The sequence below is a fragment of the Tenrec ecaudatus genome, chromosome 2, assembly GCF_050624435.1.
Source record: "Tenrec ecaudatus isolate mTenEca1 chromosome 2, mTenEca1.hap1, whole genome shotgun sequence".
Classification (NCBI taxonomy): domain Eukaryota; kingdom Metazoa; phylum Chordata; class Mammalia; order Afrosoricida; family Tenrecidae; genus Tenrec; species Tenrec ecaudatus.
The window spans coordinates 1,594,954-1,617,664 of record NC_134531.1 but is presented as its reverse complement, the minus strand read 5'-3'; the positions used below and the strand labels follow the sequence as shown (position 1 = coordinate 1,617,664).

Genomic DNA, 22,711 nt, shown 5'->3' with positions numbered 1-22,711 from the left:
CAGCAGCTCCTTGGGAGGAAGAGGGGACTTTTTGCTTCTGTAATGAGTCCCAGGGGCCGTTCAATAGGGGTGCTGAGTGGACTTGGGGGCAGGGAGCTGGTTGTCAGGAGTGGGGGTGCTACAGCTTCTCTGGGGTGGGGGAGGCCGGGCTGCTCCTTTGGTGAGTGGGGGCTGGGTGCTCCCAGGGTGACTGTGGTCTGCAGGGTGCTGACTGAGCCCCTCCCCTGTGTTCCAGGTATGTCTCACCCATGACGGGACGGCGAGCTGCTGGCTAGAGGACTCCGAGTGCCTGGTCCGCCTGCCGTCCACCCTGCACCATGAGGGGCCCTGGCTTCTTGGCCTGGCTGGTGTCCAGCTTGGGTTTATGGCTGCTCGGCCAGCCGACAGCGACAGCGGGAGATTCGTCCAACTGCCACCGCCCCGAGCACCCAGTCATCCCCTACACAGGTAGGTGGCTGCTTGGGACTGAGCTCGTGCTCCGTGAGGGGGCAACTCCAGGTGCTGGGGGGCTGTACATCTTATTTCCTAGGTGCTGGGATGTAGGTGTGGAAGTTCCAACCTGTCCTAGCAAACATTTCATAAACTGACCATCCGAGCAAGGGTATTGTGGGAGGGAGCCCCTTGATCCAGGCAGTTTAGCGAGTACTGCGGACTCTGTCCTGGGACATAGCCATGGGGTGCAGGACGTGCCCTGCATGGCCCCCCAGGACTGCTGGTAAGAAGGTGGGAAGTTCTAGCACGTTGCCCGCTGCAAAGGAGGAATATGAGACTGTCTGCTTCCTAGAAGGTCCACCTGCAGAAATCTGTGGGGCAGCTCCTCTGCCCTGTCCCTTAGGGTCTTAGGAAGCTGTGGGGGAGCTCCTCCGCCCTGTCCTCTGTGACGATGGGAGTCAGCATGGGCTTGATGGCAGGGGTTCACCATCGCCCTGACTCTGACTCGTGGTCCGATATGGAGACCCGAATGGTGCCAGTGCTCAAGCGCTGACCGCTGCCCACAGGGTGTTAGGGCTGGGACTGCCCACATGGTGTTAGGGCTGGGAAGAAGGCGGCCCCTGCTTCTGAAAGACCCTGAAGCCCAGGCTTCCCTGACACACAGGATCACCTGTGGGCCTTGGGCCATCCAGGCATGACCCACAGGTGACAGCAGAACTAGGAGAAACAAACCCCCAGGGCTCGTGGGTGTCCCTCGAAGCCCTGGTCTGCCTACAGAGCTCTTCTTCGTCCCTGTCTCGGGCCTCTGGCAGGCGAGGGTTTGGGCCTAAAGCATTTGCCCAGATCTGTCTTGTGAGTCAGTGCGTCCTCCCTCCCCGACACCCGCAGACATGTCCTCCTGGAGAGAGCCTGACCGGAGCTCTGCCCACATGAGGGTGGGTGGGTGGCGGTTCAGACAGACCAGCAAAGCACCTCTGCTATGGTACCAGTTCACTCGGCAAGTACGCACCCTTCGCCTTGGTATTTCCAGCCTGCAAAGTTGAAAGGGGAGCAAGCGCCCATCCCCCACGACTGCTAGTCTGTGTATATGAGCCCTCAGCTCAGCATTTGCACCCCAGGAGCTGCAGCACCTCCCTTACCTGCCAGGGGTCTGCTGTCTGTCACAAACCGGGGTCACAGGGCCAGCATCACTGCCCCCTCCCCCACAAAAACATACACACAAACACACCAATGAGCAGCAAACCCCACAGCACCACACCCAACACAGAATCCTGTACCCCACAACCCATCCCCAACCCCCATCCCAGTGCTGGTGCCGAGGCCCTCCCATCAACACCCAGGGTCCAGGGAGGACTTGTGTCCCTAAGCTCTTACCTGCTCAGGCTGGTCCTGTCCCTCTGAAGATTCTCAGCTCTTGAAAAAGTGCTCTTTTGATGAAGAGACAGACGTGTGACTAGAGATGGACCACGCAGTGTCCCTCCCGCATGTACTTGTCAGTGCCTATGCACAGTCCCCAAGTCCTTCCTGAAGGGACTGTGTGCTGTACAGTGTGCACCACCCGGTTTTCCCAATGGCCAGTCCCCGAGATGGTCTTCTCCCCGAGAGTGCCCAGTTCCACCAATGGGTCAGGGTCAGGCTCGGTGGGGGCTGCCCTCAGTGGCTCACCCGGCCGCTGGAGGTCAGTCCTTCTCTAAGATCAGAGACAGAGGGTGTCTGCGTGCTTGTTAGTGTTTTCCTGACCCCTGTGTCTACTCACTGTCCCTGCTGTACTCAGTCAGTCAGTCAGCATCCTGACCCTGTGTCTACTCACTGTCCTTCCTATACTCAGTCAGTCAGTCAGCATCCTGACCCTGTGTCTACTCACTGTCCCTGCTGTACTCAGTCAGCATCCTGACCCTGTGTCTACTCACTATCCCTCCTGTACTCAGTCAGTCAGTCAGCATCCTGACCCTGTGTCCACTCACTGTCCCTCCTGTACTCAGTCAGTCAGCATCCTGACCCTGTGTCCACTCACTGTCCCTCCTGTACTCAGTTAATCAGTCAGCATCCTGACCCTGTGTCTACTCACTGTCCCTCCTGTACTCAGTCAGTCAGCATCCTGACCCTGTGGCTACTCACTGTCCCTGCTGTACTCAGTCAGTCAGCATCCTGACCCTGTGTCCACTTACTGTCCCTGCTGTACTCAGTCAGCATCCTGACCCTGTGTCCACTCACTGTTCCTGCTGTACTCAGTCAGTCAGCATCCTGACCCTGTGTCCACTCACTGTCCCTCCTGTACTCAGTCAGTCAGCATCCTGACCCTGTGTCCACTCACTGTCCCTCCTGTACTCAGTTAATCAGTCAGCATCCTGACCCTGTGGCTACTCACTGTCCCTGCTGTACTCAGTCAGTCAGCATCCTGACCCTGTGTCCACTCACTGTCCCTCCTGTACTCAGTTAGTCAGTCAGCATCCTGACCCTGTGTCTACTCACTGTCCTTCCTATACTCAGTCAGTCAGTCAGCATCCTGACCCTGTGTCTACTCACTGTCCCTGCTGTACTCAGTCAGTCAGCATCCTGACCCTGTGTCTACTCACTGTCCCTGCTGTACTCAGTCAGCATCCTGACCCCTGTGTCCACTCACTGTCCCTGCTGTACTCAGTCAGTCAGTCAGCATCCTGACCCTGTGTCCACTCACTGTCCCTCCTGTACTCAGTCAGTCAGTCAGCATCCTGACTCTGTGTCTACTCACTGTACCTGCTGTACTCAGTCAGCATCCTGACCCCTGTGTCCACTGGGGGCTGGGACCAATAACCTCTCAGGAGCGCTCAGCATCAGCTGCCCTCCACGGTCCTCTCTGGGCTAGGTGAGCTCATCTTTCCCCGTTCCTCTCGATCCACCCAGATTGTCGGGGTGCAGTGGGACATATGGGGTACACCCTGGCTGCCATCCGCAGGGTGGACAGTTGGGAACCACCTACAACTTCAGGGGAAAGCCTGGGCCTTCCGCTCCTGCCACAGTGACCGTCTTGGAATGACCCACAGGCTGCAGGGTCAGCCTTGGTCTGGTTCGCCCTGCTGCTGCTGCTGCGGGCTGTGGGCCCAGCCGGACTGGGGTGCCCCTGGGTTCTCGGGGTCTGGTTTCTTCTCCCTTTTCTCCATGAGAGTGGCTGTGGGTTTCGGATGCCCACCTTTCTGGTAGCAGCGGGTGCACACACCCAGAGGAACAACTTTAGGCCGGAAACCCCGTGTGCACTGACTTCCTTCTCTATCCTGAGGACAAGCCCCTGGGAAGAACCCCACCCCCCAGGCTTCGTTTTATATAGAGTTGTTGAAATACAGAGCCTCACCTGAGGGGAGTGGAGAGTGTGGCTTTGCTTCAGTTCTGTTTGTCTGGTGTCTTCCGTTGTCTGAACTGTCTTTCATGTGGGAGTTCACACCCCTGGTGTCTTGAGAGGGCGATGTGTTGGGCAGCTAACCACAAGGTCAGCCGTTCGAATCCACCAGGACCAAGGTGAAGATGAGACTTTGTTCTTGAGTCATAAGTTACATCCCGGACATTCTAGGGACAGTCCCACCCTGACCTGTAGGGTTCCTGTGTCAGCGTGAACTCCTTGGCCATGAGTGTGGTTTCTTTGGTTTTGAGCCCCAAGGCAGTTGCTGGGTCAGAGGGTCTGAAGTCGCAGGTCAGAAGCCCCAAGAAGCAGTAGATTCTAGAAGGCAGCAGGACATGCTGGGCAGGGCATGAGAGTGAGTGAAGAAAGGGAGGGAGATGGGATGCTGAGGACCTGCTGGTGGTCACAGCGAACACTCCAGCTGGGGAGGGGGGCCCTTAGGTCACACCAGGGAAGGTGTTGGGCCTGTGGCAGGGAGGAAGCCCCTCGGTGAGGTAAGGACATGGTGGCTGGACAGTGGCCCCAGGCCCCGCAGCCATTGTGAGGACAGTGGAGTGGGAGGCAGGACCCCTAAGCACAGCCTCAGCCCTGGTCCAGGAAGACCTTTGCCAGCAGGAGCTGCAGGTCGGGCCGTGATGGTGCAAAGGTGCCGGCTGGGCCGGCAGGACGGGGGCCCACCTTGGTGTCAGCTCTGGAGGGAAAGGCTCCTATGCCAGGGAAGTGGGACCGACTCTGGGGGCTCCTCAGCAGACTTGTGGGGGTCCCCACGTGCCTGTCCTTGTGAACATGACCTTGCTAGGAAATTCCTCATCCGTGTGTGGTACCAACAGGGTCACTTTGGGAAACGTGTCCAGTGAACATGGACGCCCTCTGCGCGGGAGGCGATGCCGACCCATTGTGACCTGCTGCGCAGGCACAGATGCCCCTGTGGGTTTCCGAAACTGTCACTCTCCACGGGGAGCACAGTCCTCACTGAGCCCTGGGGTCAGCGCCACCTTCGAGACACAATGTCAGAGGTGGAAATTAGAAAGACTTGGTGCACACTGGGCTCAGGGTGGGGCCCGCAGACAGGCTGCATGGATCTATGGGAAGGGGCAGGACTGGGGGACGGGTGCAGGTGTGACACCAAGCTGTTGATGGGACAGTCACCAGTTGAATTCACATGAGGTCACAGTACGGCTGGGTGGGCTCCAATCTCACCTGAGGGCACCCTCAAAATAAGAGGAAACAGGGTTCACAGAGCAAGAAGGCTGTGAGATAGAAGTGGGGTTAGAAGCACCCAGAGCTAGCGGACTCTCAGACAGCCATCCCGAGTCTCAGGAGGGACCTGCATGGATGACACCCCAGTGTGAACTTCCAGAGCCCAGGGCTGAGAGGCAGGACATGTTCGTTTCTGTGGTTTGTCAGGGTGGTCCCTGGGTACCCTGCCTCCCTCCCACAGAAACTGGTCCTCGGGGATGTTTGCTGGATTAGGGTGGGGACCAGAAACCAGATGATGGGGTGGAGGAGAAAGAGGGCTAAAAAACACATGGCAGGAGAGAAGTACTCTCTCCACCAGGCGGGATGTGAGGGCGGAGGGTGTGGCTTCTCAGAGGACATGAGCTAACCGTCCTTACTTGGGAAGGAGGGGCTGCTGGCAGCAGAACAAGGGGATCATTTGCTAGGGCCTGTCCAGGTCTTATGGAGGGAGAGGGCCGAGGTCCTGTGGAGGGAGGGGGCCCTGGTCCTATGGAGAGAAGGGGCCCTGGTCCTGTGGAGAGAAGGGGCCCTGGTCCTGTGGAGAGAAGGGGCCCTGGTCCTGTGGAGGGAGGGGGCCCTGGTCCTATGGAGGGAGTGGACCCTGGTTCTATTTTGAGGGGGGCACTGTCCTGTGGAGGGAGGGGCTCTGGTATGGGCATCTGCAGGATTAGCTCACAGGAAGCTGTTCCACCTGCAGTGAACTTGGAGGGCGGAAGGATGCTGAATGCCCAGGATGCAGGGGTGGGGAACCGGAGGTGAGGGAGTTCTGAGGGAACCATGCTGGGCTGTAAGAGCAGGCAGGGCCCCAGCAGGTGCCTGGGAGGGAAGCTCGCTCTCCAGAGGAGGCACAGGATGGTGGGTCAGAGGCACAAGGACCCATCCAGGGAGATGTGGGACACAGCCTTTGCCTCCCGTCACAGCCCCGGGAGGAGGCCACCCCTGTGCTCCGTGCTCTTGGCAAGGCACACTGTGTCAGTCGGAGCTACAATAGGGAGAAGGAGGATGGCAGACTTGGCCCCCATTGTCCTCACTGATGTTTTCCTGAGGAACTGCTCTGTGTCCCCCAGGAGGGATCCCTGTAGGCAGGCCATGTGCCACCAGCCTGCCCTGCCCGGCACAGCTTGTTTGAGGTGCCGCCTTCTTGCAGATTGAGAACCCCAGCATCAGTGTTCATGTGGGAGCCAGTGTGCCCTGACTCCTCAGGGTGCCGCCTGGCACTGTGCTGACCTTGCAGCCGGCTTGCTCCCCCAGCACCTTGGCTGCCCAGTGGCTGCAGGGAGCCTGGCCCAGGACACGGCTCACACTGGCACCCTTTGCTTAACTGTCTGTGGGATAGTGAGGGAGGCACGGCATCCCTCGGAGCAGTGAGGTCTCCGCATGCTGGAGAGCTTCATCACCAGCTGCTGTCAGCTTTTAGCCTGTAGATGGCCCCTTCCAGCGGGAAGGCAGACCCGGCTGGATGGGACTTGATGACAGTGTGCCTGGCTTGCCTGCTTCTTTCACAGAGGATGGGCGCTGGTTTGAGGAGCCTGAGATGTGCGGGGACCACGAAGGGGTGGTCTCCACCTGAGGACAGTGGCCCCTCTGGAGGACCGGCTGTCCAAACTCAGGAGTCCTGGTGCTCCTGTAGACTGTCTAGTCCAGGTGTGTCTGAGGTCACCCCAAGAGAGAGCTCATGCAGCCCTGTGGGGTCCCCCAACCTCGGGAGCTAGGGCGTCTCCTGAGTGGGTCTGTGGCCGCTGTCTTGTTTCTGAGAAACCCGAGCGTGTCCAGGGTCTCTGTTTCTAACCTCCTCGGCCCAGTGCTGAGCTGTACATGCATGTGCTGCTCATGTCCACATTGCCACCTCCCAAACACTGGTGTCGGAGGCATGTGGGCTCCTGGCAGCCTGGCTGGGCTCTTCTTCATGTGGGGTTCTGTCCACCCGGCTTCTCTATGTGGCTGGAACCCCGCCTGGGCAGCCTTACCCACATGGTTCAACAGAGGCCAGGTTCTGGGATAGCAGGCTGGGGGCCTAGGAAGGGGTTTGCTCCATCTATTTCTTCCAGCTGCACATGCACTGTGTGATTGTACACATGTTCCTTGTGTACATCGAGACTGCACATGTGCCCCGTGTACACTTCATGGCTGCACGCATGTCCCACATATACTTCATGGCTGCACACATGTCCCATGACACACATGTGTCTATGTCCCATGGTGTAGGATTCTTAGGCTGCCCAGCATTTGTCCATTCCAGCTGCTCTCCGACCGTCCTCCTTTAGGCTTTATAAATGCCAGTGTGCCCTGGGCCTGCGCATAGCCTGTGCTCAGAGGAAGCCATGGGGCTGCTCTAAGAACAGAGAGACAGCGGGAAATGTGTTACAAATGGTCTCCAGTCCAGCGCCTTGCTTTGGAGAAAGCAAACTTCACGACCCTATAAAGCAGAGCAGAGCTGCTCCCGGGAATCGCGAGGCTGAAACATTGACGGTGAGCAGGACTCGACACTTGCAGATGAAGATGAAGGATCGGAGCCTTCAGCCCGGATTACATGTCCATGTCAGGATGACCAGAATCCTCCCAATGGTAGCACAGGCAGCATCATGAGCAACGGAGAAAATGTCGACAGTGCAAAGGGTTTTGTCTTGCTTGGATCCAGTCAATGCTCACGGAACCAACTGTCCATAGATCAATGGTTCACAACCTTCCTCATATAGTTCCTCACATTGTGGTGACCCTTCCTCCCCATCAAAATTATTTCCTTTGCTACTTAATCGCTGTCATTTTGCTACTGTTATGAATTGGCCACCCCTGTGAAAGGGTCGTTTGACCCCCAAAGGGGTCGTGACCCACAGGTTGAGAACCACTGCCATAGCTCAAAAGCCATGTAGAAGGAGGGCAGCCTGCTGCACAGGACCGCTTTAGCGCATCAGAAAGCAAGGCTATGTCCATGGGGACCGGGGAGCGCCGGGCCTGCGCTACGCCACGGTATTGGCATCGCCTCCCATGCATGAGAGTTGGACACTGAGTAAGGGCGGCTGAAGAAGCATGGGTGCATCTGCATTGGGGTGCTGGAGAAGAATAGTGGAAGTATGGACTGCCAGACAGTGAACGAGTCGGTCTAGGAAGAAATACGGCCAGAGTGCACCTTAGAGGCAAGGATGGTGAGACGTCTTACAGGGTCAGGAGAGGCCAGTACCCAGAGAAGGGCATCATACTGGGTCAAGTGGAGGGGCAGCTAACAAGAGGGAGGCCCTCGACGAGATGGAGGGACACAGTGGCTGCCGCAGGGGGCTGGGGCCTGGGAACAGCTGCAAGGATGGCACAAGTCTGCGCCGTGTTTTGTTTGGTTCTGTGGTGCATGTGCGTGTGCGTGTGTGTGTGTGTGCGTGTGTGTGTGTGTGTCGCTGTGGTTGGAGCGGCCTGCATGGCTGTTCACAACAACATCACGCTCAAGCGAGGGGTAATGGTGAGGGTGGGGGGGGGCCAGCAGGGCTTCCTTCCATCGCATGCAGGGCCCTAAGTACAACCATGGAGCCAGTCTTCACCAGAGCGGCCTCCCAGGCCCTCCTTCAGAGCTGCTGCTAGTGTTTTGGTTAGCCCACGGCGCCATCAGGGTGCCTCTCCACAGACTTCCAACTGGATTTAACTCTCCTTTTGCAGTTTAGAAAATGGATTAGTGTGGTGCATTCAGCCCCAGCGTGCTGCTCTGGACTGCGGAGCGAGCAGCTTTGGCCCTTGAGAAAGCATGTCTCTGCAAAGCTGGTTGTGACGCCCCGTCCCAGAACCCAAATCCTCCGTCTCAGGGCGGGAAAGCTGGGTCGGAGGTGCTAAATCTCGGGATAAAGGCATAAATCTCAGACCTAAATTAATTAGCTTTGGGGATCCGCATACATTCAAAGCTCAAGGGATGAACGCGTGAACTTGAGAACGCCTTCCTCGCTGTTCTGATTTGGGGGATCGTTCACAGATTTCGGAGAAACCCTGTGTGTTTGCCTGCTGTTTGTCCAAGGTCTGGCTTACAGCTGTTTGAGGTTGAGGGTGAGTCAGGACTTCAGCCTCGGGCGGGACGGCAAAGGGAGCCGTGCTCACGCTCCCAGTAAACCACTGGGAGTTAGACACGAGCCAGAACTTACAGTTGTCGGGCAGCGGGCAGTGGGCAGAGCAGGGCAGTGGGGCGCAGGGAGGGGAGGGGCACGCTGAGCCTGGAGGGTCCCCATTGCCCGTTGGAAGTGGTTTCCGACAGCGCATAGGAGGTAAGTCACAGGTCACCGGACTTCCTGAGTTTGGAGGAGGCAGACATCTGGCTGGGGGTGTGCAAGGTGGTGGGATGCTCGGCTTAAATCTTTCTGTATTAATAATGGTGTGAAGTCTGAGTGCCCCAACACTCTCGTGAAAGGGCGAAGTTGCCAGCGCTACAAGGAAATACGCTATCTGCTGTTTACCAGACGGCAGTTTTGAATATTAAGACACACACGGGTTAAACAAAGGAAGGAAGCAAGGGAGGATAGAAAGAAAAAAAAGAGTTGTAACCATACATAGAAGGAGTTTGGAATAGATTTGTTAATAATGGGCATCGCCAGGATGCAGAGGGACATCCGTGGTGACACATCTGTCACAGGCTCTTCCGCTGTGACGGCACGCGAGCCCTGGAATGCACCCAGGAAAGAAACATGCACGCACAGTGAGACACGACGGGACCCCTGGAGGCTCAGACGGTAGCACTTCCCTTTCAGGGGTGACCGACATAGGAGAGCATGGAAAAGAAGTGGAGGGAGAGAACCACCCAGCACCACATCTCTGCCCACCACCCTGGGGCACTGTGTCCAACAGCACCCACAACTCTGCCCACCACCCTGGGGCACCATGTCCAACAGCACCCATAACTCTGCCCACCACCCTGGGGCACCGTGTCCAACAGCACCCACAACTCTGCCCACCACCCTGGGGCACCGTGTCCAACAGCACCCACAATTCTGCCCCTCACCCTGGGGCACTGTGCCCACAGCCCACACCACTGTGGTGCAGATGGCGTCAGGGTCACACGGAGCAAAGGAGACAAAGCACGTGGAATCCTGGTAAACAGGAGGAGAGGGGGGACCATCGGGAGGGCAGGTGAATGAGACCCAGAGAGGACCTCTGATGAAGATCATGACATTGAATCCTGGCTCTTAGTAAACAGAAGTAAAACCAGCCAGCCTGGTTGGCTGCAGGGGCATCAACAGAAAGAGAGGTCATTGGCCCCGTAAGGAACCATGAGGAGCATACAGCGTCAGACAAAGGACATTAAAGAGCGTGCGACTGCTTCCTAGAAACCTCGTGCAGCGTTCTTCTCCGCAACTTCTGTGCACTTCCGAATGCGTGTCCCATCTCTACCCCTTCCCTGAAAAACCCTGCCGTTGTGATTGACACTCCACCCAAACCAATGGTTGTTGGCATGCTCAGGGGGCTCCAGTCACGTCCCTCTTACACGGTCTTTGACTCTGGGGAGCAAAGAGAAGCCTGAAGGGGCTGGAGGGTGGATGAGGTGAAGTTTCCCAGCAAAATTCGGATAGGGGCGTCCTTGCTATGCAGGAGAGTCGTCATGGGAGAAACCTCCTCCGTGATCCCGCCTGTTCTTTTTCTCACCAGTGCACTCTTCCGTCCCCCCAGGGCTTCTCCATAAGCCCCATGAGAGCCCGCTGTCTTTTGAGAAAAGCTACCAGAATGCTCCCTGTGGAGCCTCACCGCTTCCGCTCATTCAACCTCAAAGTCAGCATAAGCTTTGCGCTGACCTGTCTGCCAACAGGTCCCCTGGGAAGGCACGGTTTTGACCGGACCTTTTTTGGAGGTCCCTTGCTGACACTCAGACAAGGTTGTGACTGAGAGGCAGCGTCGGCAGCTGCTGCCAATGGCAGGGCGGTGCTTCAGCACATGCTGCCTGGAATAATGCGGGCATGCAGGAAGTGGTGCTTTCTGACTGGCCCTCAGGAGGTGGATAGTCATAGAAATGGTGCCCACTGCTTGCCCATCCATTTCATGACCCGGCTCCCTGGCTGGCAACAGACAAGTGGGCCATTGTCGCCCACTTGGTGGCATAACAGAGACACAGACCTAGCAGTTCCCTTCAGCAGAGATTCCCGCCAGGAAAACTCCCGGGGCAGTCTACTCCTCTCCACTGGTACCATGGACGTCACAACAAACCCAGCCAACCTGCAAAAAGAAAACCCACGCCCACCTCCATGAGGCCCGTTCCAACCGAGAGTGGCCCTGGGCTCTTCCCCAGGCTGCAGATCCTGAGTGGGGCAGACAGCTTCATCTGGGTCCAGGGGAGCCAGCAGCTGGTGGGTTTGAACTGCTGACTCCTTAGTTAACAGTCGGACACGTACCCGGGATTGCAAGCATAGACAGCTTTTAAAAGAATCTTTTTATTACAAGTGCTCAGTGGGAAGGGCCATGCCTTTGAGAGAGCGAAGGCGTTCTCTCCTTCGTCAGCAATTCCATTGCAGAGGGTCGGCCACCCTCCTTGTGGCCCTCACACGTTTCCTGGCCACCCACGAGTTGCCGGCCCCAGAGGAAAAAGAGTCATATGGATTCTCAGGGGTGTGGTCGCCCACAGGGGTGGGTGAAACTCCCACGCTGCAGGCCCACAATGCTGCCGTAGCACCAGTGAGACATTTTGTACCGGGCACTGCAGACGTCAACGGCCAACGGATGCCCATGGGGATTTGTAGAGGACAGTGGTGGTCCAGGGTAGGACTCTCCTCCGGTGCAGGAGACCCCTGCTCAACTCCAAACAGCGCCCCCCACCTGCCGGGACGGCCTCCACCTGCCTGCCAGCAGCGCTGTGTGTCGCGGTGCTGGTGCTGCGGTGTATGCTTCAGAGGCACGTTCTCCTTGAGAGAGACAAGGCAGAAATACCTGGGGGCCATGTTGACAAACCAGCCAGCAAGCCCCCTGGGTCCCCCTGAGTATCGTCTGCCCTGACATGGACGGGCAGAGGTGAAGCGTCTGGGCAGTTCCGAAGGTCAACGAGGACCCCCGCTCCCTCACTGTGCTCGGCCAGCGCAGGCTTTGTTCTGGGTCTTCACTCTCCGCAGCCTCTCGCTGCAGCGACCGGAGAGGCAGACCCCTGGGGGATGGTGGGAGGTCAGCTCTGGGCAGCTGGCCATTGGCCCTGCACACGTGCAGACTATTTTAACTTTATTTCCTTTGTAGTGGGTTGTTGGAGATCAAGCATTTTAGCCTTTATCTCAGTGTCTGAGCAGAAGTGCTTACATTTGGTGTGGATCTAAGAGGGGCATTTAGCCCTGTGTTGGGGTGAGCCCAGCTCCGTGGGACGGGGCAAGCAGACCAGACTAGGGAGCCCTGGGTGGGTGGGATCCCAGCTCCAGGGGACAGGTGAGCAGACGAGCCTGGCTCACTTCGTTTGATCTGTTTCCCCTTTGAGTGAATGTGTGTCCTAGCTCTCTTCCTGGAGTTGGCCCGAGGGCAGACCCCCGCTGACCACTAGGTCCCAGGGGCTGTGTGTGAGGGGCAGTGACTGGGGATTGAGCTCTGGCCTCCCATAGGGAAGGTGAGAATTCTGCCATGGACCCAACACCACACCTGTGGTACAGGTGAGGGTGGCACCCAGGTGCTGCAGCAAGTTCAGCATCGGCTGTGAATCGAGAGTTGAGCAGTTCAAACCCACCAGCTGGTCTGCAGGAGAGAGCTGAGGCTGTGTGCGTCTGTAAAGACGCGTTGTCTCAGATTCCCTGTCGAGCCACTCTCTCTGTCCTAGGGGGCCTTCCGGGGTTGAAATTGAGTTGAGGGTCGTGAGTTTGGGTCTCGGTTTCAGCTGACCGTCCAGTTTTGGAAGCAGATGCCCACTTACTGTGTGCAGAGCTGATAACCAACTACCAATAAGAACACCCTCTCCTGAGGTTTGCAGCAGAGTGAGCACTGGGTGGAAGGGCAAAGTTGGTGTTAAAGGGTCCAGAGCTAACCCAAAGTGGGGAGCAGAAGCCAGCAGGGTACCCAGGCACCTTGGGGAAGGGCACCCCCCTAGTAGCACTGCCAAATCCTCACCTCCAGCTCCAGATGCCTCTGTGTGTCTTGGGGAACTTACATGCCTGTGTACTTTGGGAGTGCCTTTATCCTGAGGTGCTGATTGGGTGGGTTCAGACCCATCACCTTTCTGCAGCAGCTGAGCAGGGAACCATTTGAACCAGCCAGGGAGCCATGCAAGACCCCAGGGTCTGGATTTAAGACATGCTCAGGGGAGGGAAAGGAGTCTTACTGGCATGCCGGCATTTCAGACCCATCAGCTGCTCAGCAGGAGAAAGACGAGGCTCTCTGCTTCTGCATAGATCTGCAGCCTCAGAATACTGAAGGGGCAGTTCTCCTCTGCCTGGAGGCCTGCTGTGAGTCAGAAGGGACAGCCGAGAACAAGAGGAAGGACGGCGGACACCATGGCTGCATCGATGGGCATGGGCACAGGACCGGGCGGCATATCCTCTGTTGTGCACGGGTGGCTGTGGGTCGGAACCTACTGCATGGCACCTGACAGCATCATCAAGTTCAAAGCCCCAAGGGTGGTCCTACTGGCTGTGGACGTTTAAAAAGCTACACTCTAGCCTCTGAGCTGGAGGGAGGGGGCGGGTGGTGGGCTGGAACAGACCCAAGGTGGAAAACAAATACCAAACGCCTGTCCCATCTGTCATGTCCAGGGGCACCCAAGAAGGTAGGTCAGTCCTTGTAGGGGAGCAGCCAGAAGCCAAGGGATTAACACAGATGTCTGTGAGTGGAGGTGCCCTCTTATGCTTGCCCATGGTAATGCCAGGGGCCCGGACTCCAGGGCTCCAGCAAAGCCCTATCAGCTGAAGATAAGCTCAGAGCCTGGGGGTCCACGATGCGATGCACCACTCTCAGCCAGTCAAGAGACACGACTGAAGACCGAATCACCCCCCAGATTCACAGGACGGCCTGCCCCCAGCCAGCCAGCCTTTTCACCTTTGACATGTCCACCTGAGGGAACCCCTCCCCGCGGGCGAGAGGTGACTATGCAGTTGGGGTGTTTGCAAGAGAAGCAATCTGAAGCCCCGGCACGGGGGCTGCATGGGAGGGAAGGCTCTTGAGCTGGAGGAGAATTCTGGGGGGGGATCTCTAACATACAGTGCACCCACATATCTATCCATGGACTTCGGGGTTCGCGAGGCCAGCAAGGAATTCTGTGGAGGCATGTTGCTGCTGTCGGGTCACTGCCTCACAGTGACCCCTGTACACCAGTACCACCACCGCCCTCTGCTGCCCCACGTGGGCTCACAGCCGTGATCTCGGAGCCCAGTGCTGTAGCCACGGTGTCCTTCCACCTCTTGGGGGGGCCTTCCTCCCTTTCACCAGCCCCCCCTGCCCCACCTTACCAAGCATGACATCCTTCTCCAGGGACTGGTCTCTCCTGACAACATGTCCAAAGCTCATCCTCGTCTCCAAGGAGCAATCTGGCCAGGTTGTTTGTCCTTCTGTCATTCTTCATGTGACCCAGCTCCTCTGGTGACCGGCTCAGCACACAGACTGAACAGATAGGGCAAGAGCATGCTTGTAGCACGTGGCATAGATGTCACTCTGTCCAACCACGAAGGACAGGGAAATTTAAAACACAAAGCAAGCGGATTCAAGACTTACATGTATACCTTAAACCATCAGTGAAAGAGACCACCAATAAAAAAAATAATAGGGACAAACTTCAGGGCTCTAATACAAGGCGTAAATACACTACCAAATACAATGAAAAAATCCTTATACTGTAGAAGGCAAAATAGAGCACTAGGGCCTTCTACAAGACAACATTGAAGCACATCAAAAATCCTTCAAAAGAGTTAAACAAGAATCCATGGATTGGGGAAAATATTTGGCAATGACATATCCGATAAAGGGCTAATTTCAAAACTCTGTGGAAAACTATAGCACCTTAAATACACACACACACACACACACACACACACAAATAAGTCAATTAAAAAGTAGTACAAGACATAAATAGACAATTTATGAAAGACGACACCCAGGCAGCCAACATTACATGCAGAAATGTTTGTGTTCATGCACCATCGAGAAATACAAGTTAAAATAAAAGTGGGCTACCATCTCACATCCACACTCTTAGCAACATTAAAAAATAAAAGCAGAGAAGAGCAAGTGCTGGAGCGGCTGTGGAGAGATGGGACTGCTCATACAGGTAGGCCTGCACAGCCATGGGTGGAAGCAGCGTGGTGCTTTCCTAAGCCAGTGCACACACAGTGACCTCGCGATCCTGCCCTGTCTACTTGGCGTGGCCCGAAGAAGTCACGAATAAAGCACGAGCTGACGAGCACACCTTCGCTGATTGTTGAGGGGTGAGAGCAGCACCCCCAGCAAGCCTGGCGTGGAAAGAGCCCAGGAAACGATTCGGCCCCCGGATTCTATATGGAGAGATTTTATAGGCATGCTAGTGCTGGTCTGGGAAGCCTGGAGAGGAGGTGGCAAGAATGCGCAGTCACCGTCGCAGAGAGCACTAGTCGAGGGGCCACCGTTTCTCAGGGGCTAGCATCTGAGCAAGAAGCAAGCCTGCCGAAGGAGGAAGTGCCATCTGCACTGAAAGCATCAGCCAAAAGCAAGGCTCCAGGACTTGACGGATTCCCATGGAAATGTTTCGGCAAGCTGAAGGAGCACTGGAAGCTCTCACTTGGCTCTGCCAGGAAATTTGGAGGACAGCTAGCTGGCCAATGGCCTGGAAGAGATCCCTATGGGTGGCCGTTCCCAGGAGAGGTGACCCAACAGAAGCCCGAACTGCAGGACGAGCAGAGCTGCATGGGAAGAAGTAGGGCCAGCCAGAGAGGCGAAGATCGCCAGGGTTCACCTTACAGCCTCTGGACAGATCTGTCAGGGTGAAGTCCCTGAGAAGGGCCTCATGCTTGGTAATGTGGAGGGCGGTGAAAAAGAGGAAGGCGCTCCATGGGACGATGGGCACAGAGGCGGCACCAACAGCTCAGGCACAGGGCCCGTGGTGAAGATGGCGCAGGACGGTGTGGCGTCTGCTTGTGTGGTGCGTGGGGCGCTGTGGGCCAGAGCGACCTGATGGCCTCTGACGACAGTAACCTCGAAGGAATGGGGAGACGCGCGGGTCCCGTGCACACGTCTGAGACACGCCTGAAGCCACGGAGAAAATGAGAGGCCCTCATGCTTCCCGAAGGCCGTCAGTCTTCCGAAGGCCGTCAGTCGACGCCGCCGTGGTTATAACGGAAAATGCAGGGAAAGGAAGGCGAGATGTTAGAGGCTGTGATGAGGCAGGGTCGGCGGGGTGAGTGGAGGGTGGGAAAGGCAGGAGAGGGGCAGGAAGCTCGGGAGGGGGAGCGGGAACAAAGGAAAATGGAAGCAAAACTGCCACCTGTGGGTGCTCAGTGTGGCCCTGTTACGGCTTTGATTTCATGAGATGGGCTGGGTTGCTGCATCCAATGTGCTCCTTGTACGTAGTGATCGTTCACAAATGAGCCAGAAAACACGAGAGAGAGAGAGAGAGAGAGAGAGAGAGAGAGAGCGCAACAGAGAGAGAGAGAGACAACGACACACACACACACACACACACAGAGAAAGAATGACAGCCTTAAGTCTACCCTCGAATCCTCCCCTGTCAGATTACACATTGGTCTGAGTGGCTACTGAAGGAGGGGAAGTAAAACTGACAGGGACTTGGGTTCATTTGTGACCCAACACGTTTGTTTCAAACAAACAAACAAACAGAAATGAGAGCAAACCCCATGGGCCTGCAGTGATTCCTGCCTGCTAGCATCGCCTGGACCCTCCCCGTGGGCCTTGCCTGCTGTTCGGGGAGCAGATGCCAGCCTCTCTTCCACAGTCTCTGGGTGGACTTGAACTCCCAGGCTTCCAGTTAGCAGCCAAGTGCAGGAGCAGGAGAAACAAGCGGCAGGGACCCAGACAGTATGCAGGGCAACCCCGGCCATCCTGCTGGCCACCCTCCTCTGCTGTGTGCCGGACCCTGACCACCCCTGGCTCTGAAGGCAGGCCTCCTTCTTCATTCCATCCAGTCAGTTACCACAAAGCCGCGACACAGGGACAGTGGGGGGAGAGCCAGGCCTTTTGTCCTGTGTTTCCAAAGACTTTTCTCTGGCAGGATACCATGTCCACGGCAGGGAGGCTACCTCTGACCTCTGGCTACACCGGAGAAAAGGAGAGTCCGTTTCCACACTGGCCAAAGCCTAGCAGAGGCAGAGGTCAGACGTGCGTCCCCTGCCCCCCCCTCTAGTCTGGCCCTATCCGCTTTTCTCATGGTGCTTGTCCATGCCTCAGTTTATGGTGGGCCTATGCAGCCCTTCCCTGGGCATTGACGGTAGACCCCAGGAGGGGGGCATGCTGACACCTTCCAGCTCTCCTGCCTCCCTCCTGCTGTGCGCTGCAGGTGTGGGTGGGTGTGCTCTCTGCGGGTCTGGGTGTGAGGAGGGGCACCCACCTTCCACTGAGGTAGACTCCATATGCTGTCTGCACTCTGGTCTTCATCGACAAGGCCCTGAGCCTTCTTGGCTTTCAGCGAGCGAGGGCCATCATCGGTGGATCATGAGCCTCCCTCTGGCTCTGAACCCCTCTGCTCCGTCCTACTGTCCACCTGTGATCGCCTCCGAGCTGTGTGGGACCCTTCATCGTTGGCTCGGCGTACACGCTGAGCAGGTGTGAACGGATGCAATGCAGGTGTCACACCTCGTGTGCTTTTAAGCCTCTGTTCTCTGCCCTCCATTCTGCTTAGAGACTGCCTCCTGGTCTTGGTGCAGGGCCACAGGCACACAGTGAAGGCTCTGGACACCTGAGATGTCCCGAGCTGTGCTTATGTCTGGGGATAAGCAAAAATAGACATGTTTATAACTGGCGGGGACCAAAGAAGAGGCTGGGATGGAGTTCCAGACACCTGTAATTAACCGACTTTCCCTTCCTGCACGTGGACGCAGACATGCTTTTGGCTGCCCTGCCCGTTGAGGCCCCAGGATGGGGTGTGGACACTCAGACGTGTCCCTGACCAACCATGGTGGACATGGCCTGTGCAAGTAGAATCATGACCAGGAACATTAGTTGAGAGGGGGTAGGTGGTGGGACAAAAGGATACCTTTGACGACCTGCTAGCGGCCCTGGTTTGTGGGTGAGGCTTGGCCTTTGGTCAGAGCCAGGGCCCAGCCAGACAGCATGACCGCTGGGTGGAGTTGCCTGCGACCCACCTACCTCTGCGGCCCTCCTTCCTGGGACAGTTCTGGAAGCCCGGCTGCTGGTGAGCACCAGGGGCTAGAGCTGAACACCTAGTCTGGCCTGGTGTGCCCTGCCGCCCCTTCCGACGGCCATGCACCAGCCTCTCCCCTCTCAGAGACCCAGTCCCCTGGGTGACGTCCCCTTGGGGGCATGGTCTGTCTGTGGCCGTACTTGGTGAGACTGCCTCCTAGCACACGGTAGGCTCCAGGCTGAGCAATGGGCCTGTCTCAGGAAGCCCCCGCCCCTCCGAACCCGGTGGGGGTGTCCCGCCTCTCCTCTGTTCAGGAACACAAAGCCCCACAAGCCGATCTGCTCCCCCTTTCACCTTTTCAGAAAGCCCCACAGTGGCACGCAGCCCAGATGGCTGGTGAGTCCCTGCCCCAGGTGCTGCAGAGCTAGGTTTTCTGTGCACGTGACGCACACACAGACAGACACACATACCTACACCTGGAACACACAGACACACACACACACGGGCAAGCACACACATGCACACACACAGAGGCAGACCTACTGACACACACATGCACACACACATGTGAACACAGACACATGCTCATTCATACCCTAAACACCCTCCATCCTCGCAGGGACACACACACACAGGCAGACATACATGCACACACACCTGCACACACATATACCTATGAATTAACACCCTCCTTCCTCGCAGGGACATACACACAGACTTGCACATACAGCCCCAGGAACACCCCAGGAGTATGCACACACACAGACATTGTGAGGGTTAGGTTTTTGGTGCCAGCATGGCACCCATAAGAAGATGTGGGTAGAGCCTATCCTTCAATCAGGCCACAGCTTGATGATTTCATTTGGAGGTGCCACAGAGATAACTGGCTCTCTGGAGAGGGGCTCTCTCTCTCTGCTTCACCTTCCTGCTGGCGGGCGGGCCATTCAGGGATCCTCTGGAGACTGGATAGATCCCTGGAGATGCGTCCACACCACTCTGCACCCACCGGCTGGTGATCATCCGCGCATTCTGCATCATTGAACACAGTTGCTTGAGTCTGAGAGGGACGTACGGACTAGTCTTAGACTTATGGACTTGACCTGGACTCAGCTGGGATGTTTGCTCGATAAATGATGACTTCTTGATTCAAAGCTCTCTCTCACACATACATGAGTGTCTCTGAATTTGTTTCTCTAGTCAGCCCGGCCTAGCACACATATACACAGAGAAAGAGAGAGAGAGAGAGAGAGAGAGACACACACACATGACCAGAAACCCAGGGGCACACACACACACACACACACACACACACACACAGACATATATCTACCTAGACACATGCCCATGTGTACACACACACCAGGGATGCACACACACGTACCCCTGATCCCTCAGGCCCATGGCTTTGTGAGGCAGAGAGCACGCTTGGAACCACGAGGGGTAGTTCCACTGGGGTCACTGGGCTAGGGCCCATTTCCCAGCAGCCCACGAGGGTCCTGGGTGGGAAGTGGGGATGTTTCCTGCTCCAAAGCTGAGTGGACCCCTCTGCCCTGTGGGGGTGGAGGGAAGTATAGAGCCTCCCCCAGGGCGTCTGAGGACTCTGATATAGCAGACGCCTCTGTTCTGCAGAGCGGAGAGGTGGTTTGAACAGCCAGCCTTTGGGTTATCAGCCCACCGTTAACCCAGTGCCAGTGCCAGGCCAGACCTGAGAGCACCCGCCACCCTCTCTGAGTGCCGGTCTCGGCACACAAGGGCCGTGTCTCCGGAGCCTCCTCTGTGCATGCTCATCTTCACCCTCATTGGCCTCTCTTCCAGTACGTTGTAGCCCAGTTGATCTAGAACAAAGCCAAACAAACCACAATTCCTCTTGCGCTTGTAGCGACTGTCCTTCCAGGACGGGGTAGACCCCAGCATTACAGACACCAGCTGCCTCCTCTTTCTCCCGAGGAGCGGCCAGTGGTTTTGAACCGCCGATCCTTCAATGAGCAGTTCAATGCTTAACCCCCTGCCCCACCAGGGCTCTGGCTTTCTGTCTCACCAGAGCCCAAAGCAGCATGCCTCCTGGCCTGGAGACGGCGGGGGCTGTGCATCGGCTCACCCCTGGGTGGGGGCCTTTGCTGACACGAGCACGGGCTCACAGTGGAGGAAGAGCCAGGTGGGACCCCCACAGGCCAGAGCGGCCCAGGCCCCACACCTTCTCACAGGCTGTGCATTTTCTGCCCCCTCTTTAGAAACGGCACCCTGGTTGCAGGAGTTCCGTAGGGAGGATGCCGTGGACTTCTCCCGCCTGACCTTCGACCCCGGACAGAAAGAGCTGATCGTGGGAGCGAGGTGAGCACCCTGGGTTCCCCGGTTCCACCTAACCTGCCAAACCCCAGTTTCTCCGTGGCGGGGGAAAGTATGCGGATGAGGGTTTTGTGGGGGGGGGATGCTCGGGCCACTGTTCCACAGGAGCTGGGGGCTCCTACTAAGGGACCCAGACAGTGGTCGGCGAGCCAGCCACCTCCGACAGTCACAGTGGCCACTGTCCCCATGCTTCTGGAGGTCACCAGCCACCTCCAGGGCTGGAAGTCAATCCCTCCTGTGCCTTCTGTCCCACAGCAGTTCAAAACCACAAGCAGCTCCTCATGGAAACAATGGGCTTTCTATTCCCATAAACAGTTACAGGCTCTGAAATGCACAGGGGTTGCTGTGAGTCAGCATTGACTCTAGCAGCGAGATGGCCATGCCCATGGATGAGAGAGAGGAGGGTCCACTCCCATGGATGAGAGAGAGAGAGGAGGGTCCACTTCCATGAATGAGAGAGAGGAGGGTCCACTCCCATGGGTGAGAGAGAGAGGAGCGTCCACTCCCATGCATGAGAGAGAGAGGGGGTTCTACTCCCATGGATGAGAGAGAGAGAGGAGGGTCCACTCCCATGGATGACAGAGAGAGAGGAGGGTCCACTCCCATGGATGAGAGAGAGAGAGTTGCGGTTCCACTCCCATGGATGAGAGAGAGAGAGAGAGGAGGGTCCTCTCCCTTGGATGAGAGAGAGAGGAGGGTCCACTCCCATAGATGAGAGGGAAAAGAGGGTCCACTCCCATCCATGAGGGAGAGAGAGACTCCTGTGTGAGTCCGGGTAGACACTCATATATGTATAAGAAAGTGGTTTATATTTAAGAGTATTTGAATATTGAGAAAACATCCCTGCCTAATCCAGATCAAGTCCATAAGTCTGATATTAGCCCGTATGTTCGACACCAATCTATAAAGTCCTCTTCAGACCCATGAAGATATGCAATGATGCCCAATGCAGGAGGATCGCAGCGAGTGAGTGGGCCGTCTCGTGGGTTTTGAAAAGCAGGGCCTGGGCGGTATGTTGGTTAGCGAGCTGGAGGGCTGGCTTGTGGGCTGCAGCCCCCACCTGCTCTGGAGAGGAAGAGGAGGCTGTGTGCTTCTGTGAAGCTGAAGTGTTAGGGCCTCGGGCTGGGCCCCTCTATCCCATGGGTCATTTGAGTGGGAATGGACTCCCTGTGGCAGTGATGTTGGCTGTCTCGGGCACAGTCTGCCCTGACTCATGGGGTCCCTGTGAGTCGCGGTGGAGCCCACAACAGTGAGCCATGCTGGTAGTGTCTGCTGGCCACCTTACCAAGAATGGACTCTTGATGGCAGTGGGTTTGATTTATTTGGGGGTGGTGGTGGGGGGTGCAGTTCTGCTCTGTCCTGTAGGGTCATTGAGGATCTGAGCTGGTTTGATGACAGTGGGCGGGTATCTGTAGTCAAGGTGGCGGCCTCGTCACTAGGAGTAGAAGCTGGGGCCCACAGGAGCAAGGCCTGGCCGTCTGCTCCCATAGACACGCCTTGCTGCTGCCCTGCCCGTGTTGCCTACAGAACAGCCTCCAGCGTGGGGTCTTCATGGGTGGCTGATCTTGGGGTCTCTCCCTGTTGGGCCCCAGGCAGTCACAGCCATGTGCAGACCCATTTTCCCAGCCAGAAGCTGAGGGGCATGGCTGGGACCGCTGACCGTGGGTCCTGTGGGTCGGGGTCAGCTGTTGGCCATGGGATTGCTCCCTTGTTTCCTGAGCGTGACGCTGTGAGAGATTTGTGTCCTTGGAAGCTTGGAAGGGAACTGTAGGAGAATGGCATCATCAATGGGAACAGCATGTGGACCGTAAGGTCGCTGGCAAAGGGGGATGCGACCCATTGTCTGTCTGACTCTCCATCTGTGAGTTTGGGTTGACCTGTGACGGGGATCCCAGGTCACCTGAGGGTGGGAGGTTAGAATACCCTCTGAAGCCCCCTGAAAGAAAGGCCTGGTGATCCACTTCTTGAAAACCACTCTCCCAGGTCTGGGGAAGTGAAGTCCCGCCCCCAGTGGGCGGTGTCCCCATGGAGCAGTCAGTGGTTCACACCTACCCACTGCCCCAGGGAGGACAGATGAGGCTGCCTGTCCCTGCAAAGATCAACAGGCTCTGCATCCATCCAAC

At 56.9% G+C, this 22,711-nt stretch overlaps 1 protein-coding gene across 1 annotated transcript in view; it reads left to right on the top strand.

Annotated features, from left to right (window-relative positions):
• The window catches only part of SEMA5A (semaphorin 5A), a 143,014-nt gene that overhangs the window by 37,545 nt on the left and 82,758 nt on the right, over positions 1-22,711 (top strand). Inside the window, exons 2-3 of the mRNA XM_075540818.1 lie at positions 236-447; positions 20,474-20,573. Coding sequence (XP_075396933.1) covers positions 318-447; positions 20,474-20,573 — 230 coding nt within the window. The 5' untranslated portion in view covers positions 236-317. The remainder of the gene's footprint in view (positions 1-235; positions 448-20,473; positions 20,574-22,711) is intronic.